At 44.1% G+C, this 20,804-nt stretch overlaps 2 protein-coding genes across 6 annotated transcripts in view; both read right to left on the minus strand.

Moving 5' to 3' along the window:
• Positions 1-14,601, minus strand: zfand4 (zinc finger, AN1-type domain 4). Of its 2 annotated transcripts, none has more exons than XM_061837861.1 (10): positions 14,493-14,601; positions 10,476-10,778; positions 8,756-8,831; positions 8,344-8,411; positions 8,083-8,269; positions 6,830-6,974; positions 4,858-6,033; positions 4,714-4,768; positions 1,978-2,095; positions 1-845 (listed from the first exon to the last, which is right to left on the minus strand). In XM_061837861.1, the coding sequence occupies exons 2-10, from the start codon at positions 10,657-10,659 to the stop codon at positions 710-712; spliced, it is 2,145 nt and encodes a 714-aa protein (XP_061693845.1). In that variant the 5' UTR covers positions 10,660-10,778; positions 14,493-14,601; the 3' UTR covers positions 1-709. The 2 variants fall into 2 exon arrangements, with proteins under 2 accessions (XP_061693845.1, XP_061693843.1); XM_061837859.1 differs by lacking the exon at positions 14,493-14,601 and adding an exon at positions 13,155-13,516.
• Positions 14,494-20,804, minus strand: part of washc2c (WASH complex subunit 2C) — a 19,310-nt gene continuing 12,999 nt past the window's right edge. For 2 of the 4 annotated variants that reach the window (XM_061837857.1, XM_061837855.1), the window contains exons 27-32: positions 20,650-20,709; positions 19,529-19,756; positions 17,639-18,274; positions 16,456-16,624; positions 15,953-16,085; positions 14,494-14,614 (exon numbers count right to left, since the gene is read on the minus strand). In XM_061837857.1, the coding sequence (XP_061693841.1) occupies positions 14,602-14,614; positions 15,953-16,085; positions 16,456-16,624; positions 17,639-18,274; positions 19,529-19,756; positions 20,650-20,709 (1,239 nt within the window). In that variant the 3' untranslated portion in view covers positions 14,494-14,601. Of the gene's footprint in view, positions 14,615-15,263; positions 16,086-16,455; positions 16,625-17,638; positions 18,275-19,528; positions 19,757-20,649; positions 20,710-20,804 lie in introns of those variants that run through there. The other 2 variants (XM_061837858.1, XM_061837856.1) reach the window with 2 other exon arrangements.

Genomic DNA, 20,804 nt, shown 5'->3' on the forward strand with positions numbered 1-20,804 from the left:
ATCTGAGGGAATAGGAAGAAACTTTTATTTCAAGTTGCGCCCCCTGCAGGTATACGATGACAGCATGAGAATTTTTAAAAAAAACAATACAAAAGATTCTTACTTACTAAATACATATTCTGTTAACTTTACCCCCCACCCCACCCGCCACATACACGATTACAATTTCCGTCCTCACAGACACCAACTGCATACTTGAATTTAAATATTTTCATGAATAAATATTAACATGTGGGTGTTAGTTCATTTGCATGTGCCTGCGTAACGAGACTTTTGAGGTGCAGGATACGACACCCCCCCCACCCCCTTCCAAAAAATGACAACAAACACGACACGGACAGACAATTAAAAAAAAAAAAAAAAAAGACTTCTCAGCCCAGAATAAGTTCAAACATGATATTTCTAAAGTGCATCTGGCCAAGATTTGTCCAACGGAAATCAATCAGCCCCCCCCCCCACAATATCTGAATATGCGGCTGATATTTTGCAACAAAAACCAAAATAAAAATGAACAACAACCAACCTACCTATGTGCACAGAGCAATAAAAAGGAACACTTTCCACATCGATCATCTGCCGTTTGTCCACAATTTAGAGAGTTCGCCTTGGCTGCGAGGGACGAGAAAAACCAAAGCACACGTCGGTGAATAATCGGCGTTCCTCAAAAGGCTGAACGGCGTCCTCCTCGCCGGGGGTCAGAAGAAACCTTCTAGATCTTAGGCAGCTTGGGAGCGCTGACGAGCGGGTTGGCGTCCTGCAGGAAGCGCCTCCCCGCCCCCTTGTAGTCGTACGAGCAGTTGTGCGTCTCTGCATAGCGGTGAGCGGCGCAGAAGTTGCTGCCGCACCTGCGTGACCAATCGAAAACCGCATCAAAACCTATAAAGAACTTGCTCCGTTTTTTAATTAAACGACAATACGCGTGCAGAAGTCGTGATTGGAGATCACATTTGGATTGGAAAATTAATTTCGCCGGCCCCCGCCGCAGTAAAACCCTTAACACACACACACACACGGAGAGGGGGGCGGGGGGACTGAGCCCTCGAGTGGTATCGAGCTCGTGCACCTAAGTCATCAAATCACGTCACTGGCCGGAAGTGCCGGTCTAGCAAAGCGTTCTTCAATGCTAAGCCGGCGGTTGGACACGACGCCCAGAGTTTTGTCCGATACCGTTAAACATTTACAAGGTGATGGTAAACGGAAGTACGAGGAAAAATGAGAGACACTCGACATAGAGCAGGGCTCAGCAACCTTTTTGAGGCTGAGGGACACTTCGTGAGCACCGATCGTATGAAGGGCTACGTGACCTGTTTGCGGCAAACTTCAGACGACACGTACATCAAATATTTTCATTGAAGTATTTGAAAATTTTAATTCACGAAAGCCAGTCAGATTCAGAATTTAAAGCACAAATAATAGTAACAATTTGTGGTCTATGGTATTTTTAGAACATACCTCGCGGGCGCCTTATATGGTCCTCGAGGGCTACCGTACGCCCGCGGGCACGGCGTTGGTGACCCCTGGCGTAGAGGAACCATATTTAACGCCGGATAAGAAAGTGGACTGTTATCCCCTGGACAACTGGAAGTAAGTTGTCGAGATTTACACGGAAGAATTTGAAAGCGTAGAAAAGTCTAGACGCATACAAATACTTCGTTGCTGGATCTGTTCTCAATCGAGAATAAATCCCACATGGTGATGGTGCCACTCTGATTTTTTTAAATATAAATACCAATATTTAAATAAATAACCCCTGGTTTTACACAAACTCGCATTCATTAACTATGATTGGGGGAAAAAAAAAAAACAAAAAAAAACAAAGGCAGCAAGTCAGCTCCTCGTACACGGAAGCGCGTTGCGGCCACACGTTAACCTATGTAAACGTCTGTGTGACTGATGGTTCTTGGTTTGAATACGCGTTGGACTCGTTTGAGAACAATGCATATTTAAAAAAATGCGGATTCAATGTGAATTTCGTACCTGCACTCGTAGCTGGAGGCCAAGCCCGTCTTCTTGCCACAAAGGAAGCAGTGCTTGGAACTCTTCTTCTTGGCGCCCGTGGGGGGCTTGACTGGAGGTAGGTGGTACGTCGGGGTCCCTGGAAGTCAAATATAACGAGGCCGCATAACTTTAACGGCGGAATGAGGGCGGCACGTTGTTGATGCCGTTAACCCAGCTATTAAAGCTAACGAAGTAATTACAATAAAGCAAGGCAGCTTTTGATCATAACTGACAAGCATATGGCTCATGTTCATTTTTATTCCATTTGACATTCATGCTGATTTTGAAAGACGTTACTCACCATTACTGAGTACAAATATTTGGAGTATGATTTTTTATTTATTTTTTAAACTTTTGGTTGAGTCATATTGTTCTAAAGCACAGGTGTCAAACTCAAGAACCGGGGGGCCAGATCCGGCCCGCCACACGATTTTATGCGGCCCCCGGAGCCAAATCACCGGTGTCAAAATCTGTAATTCTTGTGAAAATATGTCACAACATTTCAAAATGGTCACATATCATAAATGATAATGTTGAGATATTCTAAGCATTTTTGTGTTCCCAAACATAAACAATGGTTGAAAAACCCATTACGCTTGATTGACAAAGCTAGCTCATAAATTTCATGTGTGAATATAATGAAGCGATTCAGGATTTCTATGGTTTCACCATAACGAAGGAAATCGTAATTACAACGTGGCCCGCGACAAAATATGAGTTTGACACCCCTGTTCTAAAGTAAAAGTACTCTTGAGTAAAAGATTAGGCTACTGTACCCACCCTGGGATTCTACAGATTGGGTGTTTGTCCTTCTTATGTTTGTATATACTCTGGAACCCAATTTTCCTGTCAAACTTTCCACAAAGGATAATGAGAAGCTCACCGTTGGACGAGCAAAGGCCAAAGAAAAACGGAAAGACCGTAATTTCCGTCTTATAAACCACGACTTTTTTCACACGCTTTCAACCCTGCGGTTTATGCGGTGATGCGCCTAATTTGTGCATTCTTTCTAACAGCTGCAGGGGGGCACTCGAGTGGAAAAGGTAAGCGTGAGACTGGTGGAATATATATGCCAAGGAAGTGATTTTTACCGGCATTTTTATTATTATTTTTTTTTAACCAGCCCTGTTAGCGCTGTGCTAGTGTGTTGCTGCTGTTTTATCGCCGTGTCTCTGTGATTTTTACTGGTATGTTTTTGTTTTTAACCGCCCCTGTTAGCGCCGCGCTAGCGTGTTGCTCCCGCGTCACAGTGATTTAGGCACTTTTTTTTTTTTAAACCGGCTCTGTTAGTGCTGTGCTACCATATTGCTACTGTGTAGCTACCGTGGCAGGTTTTTTTTTTTTTTTTTTAACCAACCCTGTCCGTGCCACAGTGTTGTTACTCTGTTAAGCTAAGCTAAGGTATTAAAACTTTGAAAACTCTTTCTGTGTACCGTCTTTCTTTGTAAATATCTCGTGTTTAAATGTGGGCGCTTGCGGCTTTTACACAGGTGCGGCTTATGTATGTACCAAATGGTATTTCCTTTACAAATGTACTGGGAGAGGCTTATAACCAGGTGCGCTCTGGAGGCCGGAAATTGCGGTAGCTGCGAGATCGCATTGTTGTCTTTTGCGCGTCAATTCAGACATTCATTGGGTCAGAGCTGTGCTGTATGACACATGCAACGACAGACTGGACCTCGTCTGACCCGCAGTCCGTGGGGGTGTCTTCAGCCAAAACTGCTGACCAAAGTGTTGTCATACACTGCTCCATAGTTTTGACAAGCACGACATGTCCACCCGGGGCAGGGTCCCATAAAACACGCGTCATAAAATAAACCGTCGGCTAAGATAGACGTTAAATTATCCGGCCATTGTCCATATTAAGAGGAAAATTTCATTTTAGTAGTTTAATTTCTAAGGAGACAAATATTGATTCATTAAATACATGGGAATAATGTTCATAAGGTCAGTTCCTAACCATTTCATGATTAAAATTTCTTGCAATAGTAAGATCGTGATTTGGGATGCAATCATCAAAATTGTATTTCCATGGTCAACTACAGAAATAAAGTTTCTAAAAATATTAAATAATATTTTGTGCTCTTACATACCAGAATTTGTGAGAAGTGCATCATTCTTTACAGAAAACAGTTATCAGACAAAACACTCAAGTGTGAATACGATTCAAATCATACTATAAAGCATTTAAAAGTAGCACCAAAAAAAAAAAAAAAAAAAACGTTCCCTCTTCAACGTATTTTTAATCAATTTCAAAAACCACGCTTGAGTACATGAACTTGTGAGCACAGCCGTATGCAGACGCCGGTCCTCTTCACACCTATAATGAATACTTTTAAACCGAAGGCTGTCGCGCAAAAACATGCCGGCTTATGCAAGTGCACCTTTTCATAGAATCTTTTTTTCATAAATTCCTCGCTCTCTACTGAGTCACCGCAAGGAACAGATTGGAATGGTTTCATTTTTGTATCTTCTTTGGCTTTTTTTTTTTTTGCTGAACATTTTTCCTGAGCAACCGGAGAGTTTGAATAGCTCCCTCCGTGGTTGTTTGTACTGTGATATTAATTGGACAACGATTTTTTTTAAAGGGAGAAGGAAAACAGATGCAACATGTTGTAAATATGACGGGAGTCGCCATGCTAAACACTTGGAGAGATATTAGAACGCAGTACAGAGACCCTAAATGTATTCGCAAGTTGCGTGGATTTTTCTTACCAATTCTCCCGAATGGAGGCATGACCCCCCCGCTGGAGACCAGACATTTGTTGGCCTGAAAGAAACAAAAGATGAAATATTAACAGATAGGAAAATTGATTGATCGAAACTAGGAGAGTAACACAAATGGCCGCCTGCTCTCACCGCGTACGAGGAGACCGCCGCTCGGTGCAAAGACGTCTGTCGAGCGGCGTCGTCCTGAGGGAGGCCCGGCAGCCTGGACCCCAGGATTCCCTGTCCGATGGCTGCAGCAGGGGGTAAGGGAACCCCCAGGCCGCCTCGCCTCGCGCCGCTTACGTCGACGGGCCTCGCAGAGAGAGCGGCGAGGTGATCCGAGTTTCCCAGGGGGCCCAGCTGCTCTCGACAGGCTTGGTTGGCCATCTTGGTCACGCCTCTGGGTTCCTTCTTTGAAAGCAGCTCAGGCCTCTTGCCGGGCGACTCCACCTTGACGCCCCGCAGGCGCGGCGCGTGACTCGACATCATGGACGGGAGCGGGGAGGGGCTGCCCGGCTTCACCTGTCCTGCCGAGCGCACTTGAAGGGGGAGCGTGGATTCAAAAGACGGAAAACGGGGCTTTGGGGAGCTGGAATCGGGGGGGTTTAAATGGAAGGAAGTGCTGAGCTGCGTTAGATCTGCTCTGCTGGTCAGGGTGTCGCCACCGGTCCCGAGCGTCCAAGTACTGAGAGGGGAGGGCGGGAGAGGCACCTGGGACGGCGCGCCGAGGTCAAAGGCTCGACAGGCTTCCTCCGATTGAGAAGACAAATTTAGACTCAGAGGGTCCGCGAGCTCCCCGAATGACGCGGCGGACTGCGACGGCGCCACCACGCCGCCAGCTTCCTCCAATAAACTCAACCCGACTGCCTCGCTGACCGGCTTCAGCGGTTCAAACGCGGCTTCGGGCGAACTCCTGGTGCACAGCGGAGGGAGCTGAGGGTACACGCAGTCTCTCATCAGCCTGGTGCCACCGATGTCCAAGCGGGACACTTTGGGAGGGGGGCGAATCTTTGCAAAGGGTGCGCACGTCTCCCACGGCTCCTCCTCCTGCAGCATGTAGCAAGACGGCGAGGGGAAAGAGGGAGGCGGCCGTCTCGAGACGGGCGAGCGGGAAGACACGGGAGCAGCCGCGCCAGCCGGAGACGAGTCCGGGAGCTCTTGGTCTGCTCTGGGAGGTAGCTGCGCGCTGAGCTGCCGAGACGGGTTAATCTGCGGCAACGAACGCAATAGGCGCTGATGGAGTCGCGTGATGGATGGTATCGGGTGGCCCCCGCCGGGATGGACGCCGACGGGGGGACGCGGTTTTGCCTTACTCGTCTTCTTCGGCTGTACAATGAAGACCGGCACAAAATAGTTACAACTACAAAATGATTGTGCGTGTTGAGATATTAGAAATGTATTCTAAAAAAAAACGTTTTTAACTTGGAACTAGCTATTATTCAAGTTTTTTAAGCATTTGCGGAAACAATACAACTCTCACTTACCGTAATTCCCGGCCTACAGAGCGCACCTGGTCACCGAGTACATTTGTAAAGGAAATACCATTTGGTAAAGCCGCAAGTGCCCACATTGAAGCATGAGATATTTACAAAGAAAGACGGTACGCAGAGAGTTTAACACTAACGCTAGCCCCGCACTAATGCTAATGCTAGCGCTGCGCCAATGCAAACGCTAGCGCCGCACTAACACTAATACTAGCACCGCGCGAATGCTAGCGCTGCGATTACTCTAGAGCCGCGCTGACAGGGCCGGTAAAAAAAGAAAAAGTGGTTAAAAAAAAAAAAAAAAAAAAAAAATCACAGACACGGCAGTACCACGCAAGCGCAGCGCTAACACGGCCGAACCGTCACTTCCTCGGGCTTTTCCGCTCGAGCGCCCCCTTGCGGCCGGCCGTTAGAAAAAAAAAAAAAAAATGCACAAATTAGCTGCATCATCTTATAAACCGCAGGGTTGAAAACAAGTGGAAAAAGTTGCGGGTTATAGGTTGGAAATTACGGTAATTGAGGCAAAGGCACCATTTGAAACGAGGAATATCAACATGTCCCTACCAACCAATTCCACTCGAGGAGAAACTTAACTGTGTGGAGATTTCTAGGCAAAGTTTGGAATAAAAATGTTTTACCTTTTTGTTGATGTTCATGTCCTCCATCTTGGCTTTCAGCAGCTTCATTTTGCTCATGGTGATGGAGTTTTCCAGGCTCTGAGCAGCCGCGGAGCGCTCGCCGCCGTTGTCCTCCTCGGTGCACATATTGTACACTGAGCTGCCACTGGAATAACAAGAGAATGTGTGTGCATACATACAGTGAAGAAAATAAGTATTTGAACACCCTGCTGTATTGCAAGTTCGCCCACAAGATGAATGATGAGTTCTCTCCCAAGAACACCAACCCTACTGTGAAGCATGGGCGTGGTAACATCATGCTTTTGGGGTTTTTTCTGCACATGGGACAGGACGACTGGACTGCATTAAGGAGAGGACGACCGCGGCCATGTATTGTGAGATTTTGGGGAAAACCTCTTTCCCTAAGTCAGCGCATTGAAGATGGGTCGTGGCTGGGTCTTTCAACAAGACAATGATCCAAAGCACACAGCCAGGAAAACCAAGGAGTGGCTCCGTAAGAAGCATATCGAGGTTCTGACTTGGCCTACCCAGTCTCCAGACCTAAACCCAATCGAAAATCTTTGGAGGGAGCTGAAACTCTGTGTTTCTCAGTGACAGCCCAGAAACCTGCCTGATCTTGAGAAGATCTGTGTGGAGGAGTGGGCCAAAATCCCTCCTGCAGTGTGTGCAAACCTGGTGAACAACTACGGCAAACATTTGACCTCTGTAATTGCAAACAAAGGTTACTGTACCAAATATTAACACTGGTTTTCTCAGGTGTTAAAATACTTATTTGCAGCTGTATCACACAAATTATGAAAAATCATATTTTGTGATTTCTGAATTTTTCTTTTTAGATGATCTCTCTCCCAGGAGGCCCTGTAGCTCAGTGGTTAGAGCACTGGTTTGCTAAACCAGGGGTTGTGGGTTCGTATCCCACTGGGGCCTCCACTCCCTGAGAAGTTCAAATACTTTTTTTCCTCAGTGTAAAAGGGTGCAAATCGGGGTCTCTGATCTTCAGGACTTCTGTTCCTATGCCAAAAATGTATAACCCCACTAAATACTGTACACAAGTCTACCACTAAGTTGCGTTATAGCAGGGCAGTGATGATTCACAGTGAATATTTGCATGGAAAAACCCTTGTAGGGCACAAATATAAACCAGGAAGGTAACCAAATGCGCCGCCTTGTGCTATGTGACACGTTATTCTTGCCCTGCATGTGACTATGGAGAAATGTGAAGGGAGGGGTCTTCACAGGATTTGAATGCAGACCTAAGCGACTCCGACAGAGGCGTGAGGGAACCGTCTCCCCTGTCCACCACCCGGAAGAAGTTGAGCTGATCGCCCTCGCGGTAGACCACGAACGTGACCTGCTTGTTGGTTGAGCCCTTCTCCCAACCCTCCTCCTTTGTGCCCTCCATGGACTCCACCACCTCTTTCGCAGGATCCTCCATGGTTACTGGGAAAATGAGAGAAGAGTATCAAGAGAGGCTGCGCTTTAGACGCTGAGCTTTTAAGTCGTCTTTTCCGTACCCCTTCTGGTGTTGATTGGACCTCCCCTCATGGCTAAGACCAGCTTCAAAGTGCAGCCCTCCGCAATGCTGCAAAAAAAAAGCACACCAGCAGACTATTAATGCAGCGGGAAAGAGAAATTCCAAGAAGTCGTGGAGCAGCAAATAAGTCTAAGTTTGTTGCTAAACCCACAGAAGCAATTTCCAGATCGATTTCAACGTTCGACAAACAAAGTCCTTTTTTCTCATTACAATCTGGTTCTAAAAGTCATAAATCACGCGGCGTCGCGATGGGCCGTGAGGCGAACGGAGTAACAGGCGCGCGCGACGGGGAAGACAACCGAAGGTAATTCATTAACCGCGGCTGAATAATGACTGGCAGATCGAGCGTTGCTTGCTTTTAAGATATGCAGGGCTGGCAGAAGAGTATTTACCCGTAATCGTGAAGACAGTGTTCATCATCCAGCTCCAGGTTGTTCCAGATGAGGTGTTGCTGGGCAACTGGGATGCCTTTATATAAACACACACACACACAAAGCAAAGCAGCCATGAGGCAGATCAATACGGAGCGCCACAGGTTTCCGAGAGTCCACGCTTCATGCCACTAAACCTGATTCATGACTGCCCCCTTTGGACGGATCAATGCTAGTGCAAACAGACTTGATTTATGGAGCCTGCGGTCGGTCCGTGGCTCATCTAATCGTGTTTAGCTCTGCACTTCTCACTGTATTCCACTTCCTGCACTGCACGTGGATCAGGTACACTCTTAATTTGAATATTATAAGTAATATTGCATGTAAGCTGTACATTTTTTTCATTATGGAGACTAAGGCGACTGTGAATTTTCCTTATGTTTGAAATAGATTTGTCATTTTGTGAACAAAGGAGAGGTGGAAAGTCTAGTAAGGGATGGTGAGAATGACGCCAAGCCAATAGAGCTCGTGCACGTGACGTCACCATTTTCACGTCGCCGTGTTGGAGGTCAAAAAGAGCTGCTCGACTGTGTGGGGGATATTGAACCGGAGGAGAATAGTCACAATACCCGAGACTTGTTGTGCTGTCGGTTGTCACAACAAACGAGACAGATATTCAAAGAGATCATTCGATAAAATATCAGCTGAAAAGACCAGAAAAGATGGATGGATTTCGGCAATTAAATATGATGGATGGCGCTTGACCAAAATACACAGACGCCTGTGTAGCAATGGCTTAATTTCAGATAGGAATTATTATCCTCAATCTCAAATTACCAAGAAATATTTATAATGCCAAGTTGGCTCAATTGAGAAAAAAAAAAAAACAAAAGCAGGGAATCGTCTTCATTGCACACATTTTTCTTAAATGAACCAACTTGGCCTTATAAATACTTCTTGGGAAACGCTACCGAGGAGCCGACTCGCTTGTCACCCCCCCCCCCCCCAACAGTTACTGAATGAGAGTTTGTGTAAAACCAGGGGTCATTTATTTAAATACTGGTATTTGTATTGAATGCTAACTGAAAAGATAGATGGATTTCAGCAAAGGTTAACGTGTTGCCGAACGCACTTCCGCATTCACGAGCCGTCTCCCAGTTGAGAACAGATCCAGCAACAAAGTATTTGTATGCGTCCAGAATTTTCTACGCTTTCAAACTCTTCCGCGTAAATCTCGACGACTTACTCACCAGATCCATGCGTAGATCCAGTTGTCCAAGACAAGCGGAAGCGGGTTAACGGTCCAATTTCTTATCGGCGAAAACATCGACTTCGGTATTAAATATGGGTCCTTTATGCAGAGAGTCATTTTTCCACGAACCTTCGTTTATTATCACCTTCTAAATGTTTAACGGTATGGGACAAAACTCTGGCCGTCGTGATATAAGACGTATTTTCGTGTCGTCCCCAACCGACTTAGCATTGAGCAACGCTTTGCTTGACCGCCACTTCCGGCCAGCGACGTGATTTAATGACGTAGGTGCACGAGCTCTATCGTGGCAATGGAGCCAAGGCACTATTGGTGACTGTGCTGTCAAAAAAAAAAAACACCAGCTGATACACTTTTTCATATCAACAAATCATTTTGCAAATAAGCCAGACTGACATCTACGCTTATAAACTAAAGCCTGATGAGCTTTAAAATGTGGATGACGTGGATCTTCACAATATTTATTCCCACCTTCAAGCCTTTGGATCTTGGCCTTGACCGAGATGACGGCCTCAAAGGGCAACACGCGCAGCTCGAAACACGTCCCGGTCAGAGTCTCGATGAACAGCTCCATGGGGTCGTACAGCGGAAGCTTGTGGTGAAAAGCTCCCAGGCGGTCGTCGTTGAAGAAGGGAGGCTCTTTCCTGTCGGTCATCTCGGGGTCAGGCGGGGAAGGTGAGCTTTACCGGGGAAGCCAAAGCGAGGCTGCGGGAGAGAGGGGCAGGTTGTGCTTCCTGGCCGAGGGACTGCCACGCATCATGTGGGATGACCACTCTGTGAGGGGGGTGGGGGTGGGGGGAGGAACAGAAAAAAAAAGGTCACAGTGGCGTGAAAAAGTACTGCGCCCCCACTTCTCAATTTTTAGATGCTGTCCCAGGTTCCTTCGTGTACTCCTGGATGAGTTTTAGCTGCAGTCTTGGGTTAATTTCTTGCAGTCTGGCTACACCTGGGAGGGGGCACTACTGTTTCCACCAGTTCTCCATTTGAGGATGATGACAGTCACTGTAGTTCAGTGGAATTCCAAAGCTTTAACATATGAAATTTCCATTTCACGCAGCATGACATGGCCAAAACGCATCCGGTGCGTACTTATATTAGTATTTCACAGATGGCCCGGCAGCTATGAACAGTAAAATAATTTCAAAATGGCATTGTTTGCGTTATCTTTGTCTAATATTTAGATTTGGTTGTTTTAAAGTGAGGAAACTGTTCAAAAATGATTCAGATGGGGGCCCAATATTTCCTGAATTTCCACTGACACCCTGCAGGTTAACGGCGCCGGGGGCGGTTGTTGTTAACCCGGGCCACGACCGATCCGGTAAGACCATTTTTTTTTAATGAACGCACATTTTTGCATGGCAAAGTTTTAACCCGGATGCCCTTCCTGATGCAATCCTCTGCATTTATATGGGCTAAATAATAAGCAACAATATTTTTTTTATATACAGCTCTGTGAATGTTTACATTTTGAAATGATCAAACATTTCCAAATGTCCCATCAGTTGTGTGCTATTTTTTTTACAACAGAACCACCGTGCTCTGGTGCACACGGGCACCCTGTTGGTGACCCTTGACCTAATAACTGCAAAGTCCATCCTTTATATGCTCAGTTGAGGTTTGACAGTATTTAGTAACATCACAGGTTCTACACTTACTTACCATGAATTTTTTTCTCTTCACAAAAAAAAAAAAAAAACATTTGTCGCGTTCATCCATCATCATACCTTACTTACAGTACAATAAAAAATATTGTGCTAATTTTAACACTAAACAAGTACATTAGGTAAGTCTAGATTTTTTTAAAAAACATTTAACAGAGCAACCTGACATCACGAGAACATTTAGCTTTGTCTTCTAAATGTGCACAGAATAACTGAGCAGTGATTGCGTTTTAAGGCAAAATTCCTCGAGTCACAAATATTCGTAACTGAAAAATATACAATAATATTAGAATGATAATAAATCAATTTACAGTAATAATAATGCATAACCCTTATACTACAAATTACCGTTACCAAAGCACTTAACAGTCAAAATTACCCTTAGTGCGCACCACTTCGAATGTATTTGTGGGGACACATTTCTTCCATCCATCCATCCATCCATCCATTTTCTTAGCTGCTTATCCTCACAAGGATTGGGGGGAGCGCTGGAGCCTATCCCAGGAGGCAGGGTACACCCTGAACTGGTCGTCAGCCAATTGCAGGGACATCGAGACAAACAGCCGCACTCACAATCACACCTACGGGCAATTTAGAGGGTCCAATTAATGTTGCATGTTTTTGGGATGTGGGAGGAAACGGGAGTGCCCACCCGGAGAAAAGCCACGTAGGCACGGGGAGAACAAGCAAACTCAACACAGGCGGGGCCGGGATTGAACCCGGGACCTCAGAACTGTGGGGCCAACGCTTTACCAGCATTTCTTATTACAAAGTCAAAAAACATTGTTCTGTTGACTTTTTTTTTTCCTTTTTTTGCGGGAGATGAAGGTGGGGGGTGGCGCTCCAACAGATTCATAGCATTTCCTTCCCTTTTAATAAAGAACGATGATTCGAGACACGAATTAAACTCGTAAGGCAAGGGATAACTACTTCTGTATTTTTGTTTCGCCCGAGAAGGGTGCAAAAATATTAAAAGCTAAGTATAAATGCAGTACAGCACAACAATGACAGCAACAATCAAAACAGTGTGGGGGCCTGTGAATGCTCACGATCCCGGAGATGCACATTCAAAGCTGCAACATGCACACCTTTGTGTCATCATCATCAATATCAATATTGAGTCTGAGTGGTGGGGCAGGCGTACCTAATTTTGTGGCCAACCGGAAGACTAAGTCTTTTACAAGGGCTTCAAAAAATAAAAATAATAATCGGAAATTTGTGGGATGTCTCGCTCTATCGGGGGGATGCTCGTCAATGAGGCCTTTGTAGAAGGCCATTGTCCTCTTGCGAGTCGCTCACAAGCTACGCTGATACAAACAAAAAACGGAATAAAAGTCATATAGTGGCTTTAAACTGTTAAAGGGCCGCTTCGTGAAGGCAGCCGTGAGGAATAGCGAGCAGGAGCCTCAACGCCGTTCCAATGTTTCCCCCCGAAGAACGCTCGCCCAAGGTGCATTTTAAACATTCCGCTTTTTAAAAAGGAGCTTACCGTTAATAAGAACGCCGCGAGCCGCCGTCTAACCGACGCTGCCGTCCCGAGCCTCGGCCGCCGCCGCCGCCGTCGTCGTCGTTGCCATGTTAGCCGACAACTCAAACAATGGCTACCGCCGCGCACATACGGCCAAGGCTAGCTAGGCTTTTACACCCGCCGCGGGCTCCCGTCCTCGCTCCCCAGTGCGCCGGTGTCGCTGTCGCTGTCGTGTGGCGTCGTTACGTTCGCCAAAACAGAGCATTGCATCACGTTCGACGCCATAAACGGGAACGCATTCCGGTTGAGTCTCTGGTAGGTCGCCTCGATTCCGCGACACCGTCGTACCCCGTCACTCACACCGGGAGGGGGTGGGGGATGGAAGGCTGGATGGCACCTCCGTGGCTGATTTTGACTGACACCACGATGCGACCAATTGTTATCGAGAACGGCTGCACAAGGAGCACTCTGATCTAAAAAAAATATATATATAATAATAATAAGACTGAACATACACATCGAGCGGTATTTTGATTGTTTGAAGCCATTGGCCGCCATCTTGGTACTCCCAAAACGTGCGGAGGACATAATTTACAAATTGGATTATGGTGGGTTTTTTTTTTTTCCTCAAAGTTTGATATGTAGAATGAAAACTGGTTGTGTGAGCTTGACATTTTTTCAGTTCTGGTGACATGAAGGATTTTTAATTCGACTTGGTAAGCCCAAAAAGGCTAAGTGCGAAGGAAAGACAGAACTACCAAGACTACCAAGAAACCTTGCATATTACCTTGGGCCCGATTTCCATTACGTTATTTTTTTTCAAAATACGCTGTAAAGCACTAGCATCATAACATAGAAAAAAAAAAAAAAAAAAAAAAACTTTTTTTGTCACAAAAACATGCAATTTTAAGTCAATTCTAATTTTATTACATTTTTTATTTTATTTAATAAATGTAATTTTTTTTAATAAAAGGTCATATTTTTGGAAACAAGTACTCACAATGGGAAAATACCTGCTAAACGTTCATTTATTGTCTCTGTGACGTCCTATTTCAGACAAAATTTAAACGTGTTTCCTCGCATTTGAAAATCAAATTCAAATTTGCGGAGTTCTGCATTAGGAAATTCATCAAAAATTTCACAAAATGTGTTTTCTTGCTTATCCACTGATGAAGTTTGGGAAAATGTCGACGTCGCTTTTTCACAAAAAAAAAAAAAAAGTCGGCCTATAAAGGTGAAGCAGAGTGAACAGTGAACAACTAAACAAAAATTTGTTCAAGTGAATTAAGCTCATGAGAAAATGAAAAAAAAAAAACCTTTACAAAAAACTTCAACAGTGTCAAAATAAATCTAACTTACCTGTGCAATGTTTTCTCATAGCCACGAAACCGGCGATTAACGCACAGGTCGGCATGGTTGTTTTGGGAGGATCAAGATGGCGGATGCCGACTTCAGTTTTGGTGGCCAATCAGCCATCCCGTCTTTTAAAAAAAAAAAAAATTTGAAGATCAATGGCAAGGAGGGTCTCAGAGGCGGGCTTTGGCTTGGTTATTGACAACAGATTTAACCAATTGTTGTCTTGAATGTTGATCAGCAAATGTCTGAAAAGCTTCCCTGTTGATTGAGAAGAGCTCATTTTCCAAATTCCCCAATGAGGTACTTTATTAAATATCTATCTTTGCCAGCCATTCGTTGTGTACACACTACAGTACTACCTTTTGTCAAACACGCCCGAAGTGAGCTGTGATAGGATCCAGCACTCCCGCGAACTCTGTGAGGATAAACGGCTTGGAAAATGAATCAATATTTTTGGAAATTATATTGATGTATTTTGCGGCAACCAACTTCCGCTTTTGCTAAAACAGCTCAGTGCGCTTTTTTCCCCCCGGTTCAGGTGACTGGCAGAGCACGATTGCAGGGCACCGGTGGAGGAAAGCAACTGTAGAAATAAAGCACTAAACATCTGACACAGGATGTCTTAAAAATGTCTGTTTTGATTATGTCATTTACACATTTGTAAAAATGAATGAAATGCACGCATTTACCACGAAATGTAAAGCTCTTTTCCAAAACGAAATAAAAGGCAGATTTAATAAATATCCACCGAGGCCTACCATTCATCGTGTGCAGCCTCATAACCTTTGTTGAACATGTTCAGACCAAAGCATTTATTAAGTATTGTCAAATTACCATTTGCACAATTTCCAGGTCTTTTGTTTTCTCAGAATAATAATGTATTTATTGCATTTTGGAAAGTAGCTCTTTTCATTTTGACAGCATTCTTATAATACTCATTCAATAAAGATTTCCTGGTCAAAACAGAACTCCTCCGCCTCCCCCCAAAAAACAACAACATTTAGATCGTATAAAATATTTCATTTTAGTCCATAAAAATGAAATTTCTTTTTATAACAGCAACAGTTAAATGGATGGATTTCTTGTTGAAAAAAAAAATCTGCAGACAATGAGGCAGGGGGCACTCTTAAAAACATGACGTCGAAAAATAAACAGGAAATCTCAACGTGGCACAGCCAAAAAAAAAAAAAAAAAAAATACTGTACTGTTAATTTCTCTAGGCGCTGAGGCTAAGCACAAGAGTATGCTCATAAAGTGCTATCATGTATGTAAGTATTATTAACAGTACATAGTAAATGATGCAATGCGAAAAACCAAATGAATTTGAAAATGCTCAAAATCAAGACATCATATTGATAAGAATATCAATAATCACTCCAAAAGTGTCCCATCTTGCAGGATCAGCGACCAAACAATACTAAAGGAGTTAATCCACAATTGTACAAATTCACGTCAATTCCTACCGAGCATTAAGCGGGTCGTCAAATATGGTACTAGAGTCCGCTGCTGTGTTGGTCTCCTGAGGGGGAGGCGAAGTCTTTGCTTTCGGAGTCGCCTTTGTCACCATTTTGACTGTGCTTGTTGCAAAAATGTCATCTTAAAGAGAGAAAAGGTTGGATTGAAAATCATTTGAAAGTAGACATTTGCTAGGTATTTGCTATACAATACACGTATTTCTACTGTGGAGTTTATTCACAGGAAAAGCTAAAAAAAAAATGCTTTAAAAAAAAATCCACATTTTTTTAGGCTTGGAACACATTATTTCTTTTTCCATTCACTTTAATGGGAAACATCGATTCGGTTTTCAAATAAATCACTTCTCGAACCGTTTTCTGGAACGGATTGTGGTCGAGAACCGAGGCATCACTGTATTCATATAACAATTAAAGTCTTCCTCCCAATACACTTGAGTAAATGAAGACAATATTTAGAGCAAACACTGCATGCCTTCCTGTGACTTGCTTACCCATGTCGTCATCAAATATGGATTTGCTGGCCACCTTGGCCTTGATCTTCTGTTTTGGTGTGAAAGAGTCTGTCAGGTCAGCAAAAATATCGACGTTGTCGTCAAACAGTCTGACGTCCGTGAACTTGTCCTTGTCCTTTTTGTGGGCTCCAGACAAGACGACATCGTCCTGTGACGACACACATCCAGATATTGAACCGGTGCACAACGTAGCAAATGCAATAACGTGTGGAGCATAATAATAAAACATCCATCCATCCGTTTATCCATTTTCTGAAGTGCTTATCCTCACGAGGGTCACAGGAATGCTGGAGCCTATCCCAGCTGTCATTGGGCAAGAGACAAGGTACACCCTGAACTGGTTGCCAGACAATCGCAGGGCACATGGAGACCGACAACAGTCACAGTCACTATCACACCTGGGGGGCAATTTGGGGTCTCTAATTAATGCATGTTTTTGGGATGTGGAAGGAAACTTGAGTGCCGGGAGAAAACCCACATAGGTACAGGGAGAACATGCAAACTCCACACAGGCGGAGCCGGGATTTGAACCCCGCTCCTCAGAACTGTGAGGCCAATGCTTTATAACTGCGGCAATGTAACACCCAGTAAAACGTGTGAAACCTAAAAGCAGGGCGTACAAATAATGATTACGTTAATCGATTAATGCATTACTTTTTCAATAATTCGATGAATGGTATTTAAAACAAAAAAGTTTTCCATATTTTTCATCCATTCAAAAACTGGACATTATTTCCAATTCACAGTGACGAAAACGCAAAAACAAATGATTCAGTTACTGGCTTGATACGCGACATGCCAGAAACAAGCAAAAAATGTCGAATGCAGATGTTTGCAAAGGCCTAAAATTGATCAAATATAATTGTGTGCTTTATTAGCATAATTCAGTGATCAGTTTTTGGTTAATTGTTTCATTTCTACTTAAAATCCCACGGGCAAGATCCAGCCCTCTATCACATTTAATTCAAGAAATTTGGATTATTTACACAATTCCCTCAAATCTTAATTCACCCACTTGAAATCATAATCACGGAACTGACTGCATTCAACTTTCCATTGTATTTTTATGACAAATACTACCAGTCAAAAGATTGGAGATACTTTCTTGATCTACTGAATTAAAAACCTTGACTGGTAGCGTGAGATGAAGAAATCAAATCACCTTGAAAATATCCTGCTTTGGGAAAATTTTGCCGCTCTTGCCACCTCTGCTGCTTGTGGACACGGACGTTGACTTCAGGCCAAAAATGTCGTCGTCGTCGTCATCGTCCTCCAAAAAGGGCGATACCTTGGCCGTCTTTGGTTTCGCCGTTCGGAAGAGGTCGTCGCTGTCGTCATCGAAAATAGACGGGAGGTCGCTTAGGTCCTTCTTCCCTCCCGCCCCGGCCTGACGTTCGGCCTTCTTGGCGGGAAGCGTGTCCGTGATAGATCCGAAAAGGCCGTCGGAAGCAAAAATGTCAACCTCCTCGAAGGGAGGTCGCGCCTCCTCGGCGTCCTTCCTGGAGTATTGCTTCTCGGTATGGTTGGGTACAGGCAGCGTCGGCGTCGAAGGCTTGGTTGAGAGATGAGCTGGTGGAGGTTGAGCAGTTAAAGGTGAGGACGTAATTGGAGCGGCGTTATCTACGGGACGAGGCTGGCTCGAGTGGCTTGGTGCGGGAAAGACAGCTGAAGGTGAACTGGAGGGGGCGACAGAGGCCTCCTCGGCTGCGGAGTCCTCTTGTTCCTCCGGCGATCTTTGAGACGCTTGCCTTGCCGCTCTGGACTGTGGCCTTCGACGTACAGAACCTCTGACGCGACCCTGTGGGACAAGATGTTTAGTTACTGCTGGTACGAGGCACATATTTTACACACAAGTGTCCCAAAAAGTATGCAGTTGACTGAATATTCATGGAAGCCATCCAAGAGGTTTGATATTTCCATCTAAACCAATACTCCGTTTGCTGTTTTGGGGTCAGGACTGAACTATAAAACTACTTTGGTGCCATCTAGTGGAATCTCTGTGTTTTTTGTTTTTTTTTTGTCTGGATTTGATGTAGTGGTACATACGCCTGACTTTGGTGCAGGCTGCGTGGGTTCAAATCCCAATAGTGTCGGTATCTGCCCTGTTACTGAATGGCGCCCAGTTCAGGGCGTGACTGCCTTTCGCCCAAAGTTAGCTGGGATAGGCTCCAGCAGTCCCGTGAGCCTTGTGAGGATAAGCATCTTGGAAAAATGGATGGATGCATTTGTTTTTTGTCAGGATTTGATGAGCTTGTCTGTTTTGCTAGCAGTCCTTGACTGCACCTCGTAAACAGTCCAAAGTGAAACAAAAAAATTGCAATTATTAATAAACGTGATGTAGTGTATTTCAATCATACAATTTTCCTTGCTCCCGAGCCCCGGAGCCGAGCTCAATGCTCCGCCGCTCGCCGGACCTCGCTTGTCAGACTCGCCGTCATTCCGCCCGAAGAACCATCCGAATCGTCAACATTATTTACAGCCACAGGTTCAAATCTGTATGGAAGCATTCCTCCGTCTTCTCGATAAACCGCTACTGCTATTTCTTCCTCAGATGAGGATAAATCGGAGAAATTAACACTGGGCATAATGGTGTCCCCATGTAATCGAGCGTTTGCTGTGGCACAATACAAGTCGCATCCGCGCACGTAGGTCATGTGACTCGCGAAAATGGCGGCGCACCTAAAAATTCGGAATTGTTGATAAAAATCTTCTCAAAATGCTATTAATCCTTCGCAAATTTGCAACAGGTTTAATATAATTGAAAATTTGAAGTCCAGAGTATCATTTTCTGAACGTATCAGATTTTTCTCTCTGCAAAATTTTATTTGGAGGGTTAAAAAAAGAGTGGATTTAAGATCACATTATCAAAATAGAGAACATATTACATGACTTATTGGATGCATTGCTACTCCAAACCACCGGAATTTTCCTTTAAAATGCTTTCGTATTTACTATCACAAATCCTTAAGTGTACATGCTGAATTTATGATACGGTTCTTGTATCAACTAACTCTGATTAGACTGTGAAGGTGCAGAAAAATCCCCATCCCACCTTGTTTGCATTTTGCAACGTGGAAACCTGGAGTGGCGTGTCAAAGCTCACTCCCGCCTCGCTGTCCGTTCGGGCTCCAATTGGCGTCGTAGCGGGACTTGGGCTCATGCTGGAGCTGGAGACCCCGGATGAAGAACTGGGATCCATAACCGGGAGCACACTGATGGACCCCGGCATGGTGGGGGCCGAGCCAGGGAGAAATGCGGCGGGGTTGATCTTTAGACTCGCCTGAAGAGAACATTCAAATACATTAATGATGGTACGCACAGCACGTAACCGACTATAATTTGAAGAGATGAACATTTACAGTGGTAGAAAATGGCACCGGTGAATGATGCACGCATTCCAAAAAACAGAAATTAAAGGCTGGATTTACAGAGAGCCCTCATTATTTGTAGGGAACAGGGATAGAAAACTATTATGAATAGCAAAAGTCTGGAAAAAAAACAATTACGGCACAACCCTCCCAAAGGTTTTAAACCTATTATTTCCAATAGATGCCATAAAATGTCGGAAAATGACATGAAAATGTTTAAATTAAGATCTCAACTCACTTCAACGGATCCTTGGTACCAAGATGTCACCAGAACTTTAGTGTGATTGCTTTGGAGTGAGGCATTATCGTCATTAAATATAGTAATGTGGCAGTTATAATCATCTAAATCAATAGCAGCAAGAGTCAGCCTATGGAAACTATCATTTCTGTTTAATATTTGTATAATTTCAGTGTTATTGTCCATTTCCTTGTTTTACTTGCAAATTCGGCATTGGCAAACTGGGGTTGTGTCGTGTTCCGTCAAATATGGATGTGTGTCACTTTAAATGGACAGTAAATATTAACAAAAAAAAAAAAAAAGTCAAAGGATATACATAAGCATGTAACCAAAATTGTGCACTTGGGGCAGCAGTGTAAATCCATCCTAACGAGAAATTAGGCAAAGACTCTTGTGAAACGTCGCCAAAATCAAAAAATAAGATGATTGAGATTTTCATAGCCAAGCTGTAGTAGTGTGAGGAAGTTATCAAAATGTGCAAAAAACAAAATGTGCAGAAAGGAAACAGGGAAGTCTCGAAAGAATGAAATGAGAGAAATGATAAAAAAAAAAAAAACAAAAAATTACTTGAAGTTTGCCAATCCTTGATGACGGTTCTTTTGGTTTTACAGGACTTGGTGCAGATTTCTGTGTAGTTGGATTATAGTAAATTCATAAAGGAACCAAAGAGTTTTTTTTTTCTTTTTCTTTTTTTTAAAACAAGGAATTAATATCACACAAAA

The sequence above is a fragment of the Syngnathoides biaculeatus genome, chromosome 12 (assembly GCF_019802595.1).
Source record: "Syngnathoides biaculeatus isolate LvHL_M chromosome 12, ASM1980259v1, whole genome shotgun sequence".
In the NCBI taxonomy this organism is placed as follows: domain Eukaryota; kingdom Metazoa; phylum Chordata; class Actinopteri; order Syngnathiformes; family Syngnathidae; genus Syngnathoides; species Syngnathoides biaculeatus.